The 2,751-nt window shown below is 51.1% G+C and overlaps 1 protein-coding gene across 1 annotated transcript in view; it reads left to right on the top strand.

Annotated features, from left to right (window-relative positions):
* Positions 1–1,998: 1,998 nt before the first annotated feature.
* Positions 1,999–2,751, top strand: part of EAH_00056960 (hypothetical protein, conserved) — a gene marked incomplete at both ends in the record, with an annotated part of 6,029 nt that continues 5,276 nt past the window's right edge. The window contains one exon of the mRNA XM_013397455.1: positions 1,999–2,517. Within this exon, the coding sequence (XP_013252909.1) occupies positions 1,999–2,517 (519 nt within the window). The remainder of the gene's footprint in view (positions 2,518–2,751) is intronic.

The raw sequence follows: 2,751 nt of genomic DNA, 5'->3' as shown, positions 1-2,751 counted from the left end.
AAAACAGAAAAGGCAAAAGATCAAGTGAACAAAAGGAACAAAAGCCGATGAAACGGCGAAAAAACTTCAGTTCCATCCAAGTGCACTTAGGAGCCTCATTCCAACTTCCCAAGAGAAAGCTTACAGAAACGCCAAAACGTTAAACTCGTAAGAAGGAACCCCTTCAAGATATGCTGGACGGGATCAAAGAGGGGCATAATGATATTCAGCACATTCCTCGGGACTCGCGGCAGCCGTGAGCGAACTTGCTCCTTGCGCCAGAAGCTGGCTAAAAGGGGGTATGAGGTACTATTCATGGCAGAGAGATTGATGACTTCGCGGTGCAACAGCTAAAGATGTTTTACACCAACGAAATCCTTCTGCGTGCGTCTCAACGGGGACTTCCTCCGGACAGCTAGCGGAGAATGCGTAATGAAGCCCCAGGCACAGGCTGCATTGGGAGACAACGGCGTGAAGAGTTATCTCTGTAGTTTGAGGAGGGTTCGGATGAGCATGAGAAGGGACAAGTCAAGAAAGAAATGAAACAACATGTAAGGGCAGCGAAGCACAAGAGGAGGTGCGCTGTTCGCTGGAGACTGTGGGGGCAGATGTACTCAGCTCTGTCACTGTTGGTACACGACCACCTACTTGGCCATATTGGGTAGCCCGCGCTCAACCGTAGCTACGGCAATTGACTACAATGCTAAGGGAGACAATAGAAGGGGATTTGACTGTGCTTGCATGCGAAGGGGCCCTGCAACAGTAGTTGGAATACGACGTGCTGCAACTCGTGTTGGGACGCCTACTCTCCCCGGGAACTAGGCCCTTGGGCCACTGTGCCCAGAATGCCTGGGGTAGGGAGAAGATCTCAGCTGCCTTTTAGGAACCGTTGACGCCGATCCTTTTTCTCGGCTCGACTGCAGCTAGCGACGGTCCCGAATTAAGATAGGAGACTCTCCTGGGAATGCTGTTTCAACATATCTTCTCAGAATTAAGAACTCAACCTATGTTCTTAGAGCTGTTAGTTCAATTTATGTTTTCATGTTTGTTAATTCAATGTCAAAGGCAATATCATGCAAATATTTCTGTTCATTGCCGCCACTGCGCCAGTGTTTACGTTCCACCTGAATAGCACTTTGTTAGTGTCGGATCAGGGAGGAAACAACTCGCATAAAATTATCCTTCCACTTTGCCATTTCATTAAAAGAAACAAATGACATCTGCTGCAAGCCGCCCTAGGAAAAACGTAACTCAAAGAAGAGCTGTACAGACACCACAGCTCAGCCCATGCAAGTTCGTTAGCAACTGGTCTTGAGGCGGGTTTGCCTGAATCCAAGCGGAAGCAAGGAGAGAAAACCCATTTAGAGCCGAAATATGTTTATAATTTGTCATAAAAACAAAAATATTTCAAACAAACTAAAAAAATACTCTTCTTCTCCACTGTCCTGTAGCATGCGAATGCTCGGGCAAACAGCTGTTGGCAGTTGGGCGCTGCATGCGTCGTCGGCACTCCGAGGCGGCGGCGCTCGCTGGTTTTTTGTTTTAAATTCCTTTTTTAATTGTCTAAGAATATTAATTTTTAAAAATAACAATTTGTTTCGTCGTGTACAAACACCTGCCTCCCCATACACCCGGGAGTAAGCGCCCGGCGCGGTTCCGCTCGCCTGCACAGACTACAGCGCGTCTCGCCGCCTTCGCTTCTCAGCATTTAGTTTATTTATCATCTTCTTTATCTAAAGCATAACTGCGCACGGCATCCTGGGGCTGAGGGGCGCGTTTCATTTCGACTTGCCAGCGCCTGCAGCTGCAACGGCTGATAAAGCAGCAGTAGCTGCTGCAGTTGCTGCTCTTGTCTTCCCCCCTCTTCATCCCTTTTGCGGCTCCCTGTACACTTTTGGGGCCGCTCGTGGAGGAGGGCCCCCCCAATGAGCGGCTGCCTCATCTCGCCAGTTGGCCCCCCCAGGGCGGGCAACAGCAGCAGCAGCAGCAGCAGCAGCAACGGAACTGCTCGAGACGGCGATGGCGAATGCTGCTGCGGTGTCTGTAGACCCCGCTGCTAAACGTGGGCCTTCTAGCTCTGAGCCGAAGGCCGCAGCAGCAACAGACGCTGACGGGCTGGAGGGGCCCCCCACGTACTGCAGCACGCCGACAGGGAGGCCTTCGCAGCAGCAGCAGCAGCAGCAGCAGAAGAGAGAGCAGCGCTTTGCAGCACATGCAGGAGCACGTGCAGCAGCAAACAGCAAACTGAAGCCATCGCCTGTTGCTGTTGAAGACTTCCTTTTGCGTCTTCCCAGTGTCTACTGTGCCGATGCAGACTCAGAGACAGCCACAGAGACCACCACCAGCAGCTCCTCCTCTTCATCTTCCTCCTCCTGCGCAGCAACAACAGCAGCAGCAGCAGCAGCAACAGCAACAGCAACAGCAACAGCAGGAAGTCTTGCCTGCGTTACTTGGGAGCTGCAGCAGCTGCCAGCAGACGGCGAGTTAGTTGTGCATCTTGTGCGGCGTCTGGAGGCTTTGATTGCATGCAGAGAGGAGGTAATGTGTTTTAAATAAATTTCTTGTTTACTGTTGGTTAGCAATTCATATACGCTCTGCATACACCGCAGCTCTACATACACCTCAGCTGCACGTACACCGCAACAATCCACACCACCGCGAATAGGGATAAAGCGCCATGAACTGCTGCGGGATATGTTGCTGTTATACTCTAGGGTTTAGGGTTTAGGGTTTAGGGTTTAGGGTTTGGGGTGTATGCACAGGCTAGCGAGA

This window comes from Eimeria acervulina, genomic scaffold (assembly GCF_000499425.1).
Source record: "Eimeria acervulina Houghton genomic scaffold, Eah_scaff1200, whole genome shotgun sequence".
Taxonomy (NCBI): Eukaryota; Apicomplexa; class Conoidasida; order Eucoccidiorida; family Eimeriidae; genus Eimeria; species Eimeria acervulina.
Note: the sequence above shows the minus strand (reverse complement) of the source record. Positions and strands in the feature narration are given on the sequence as shown.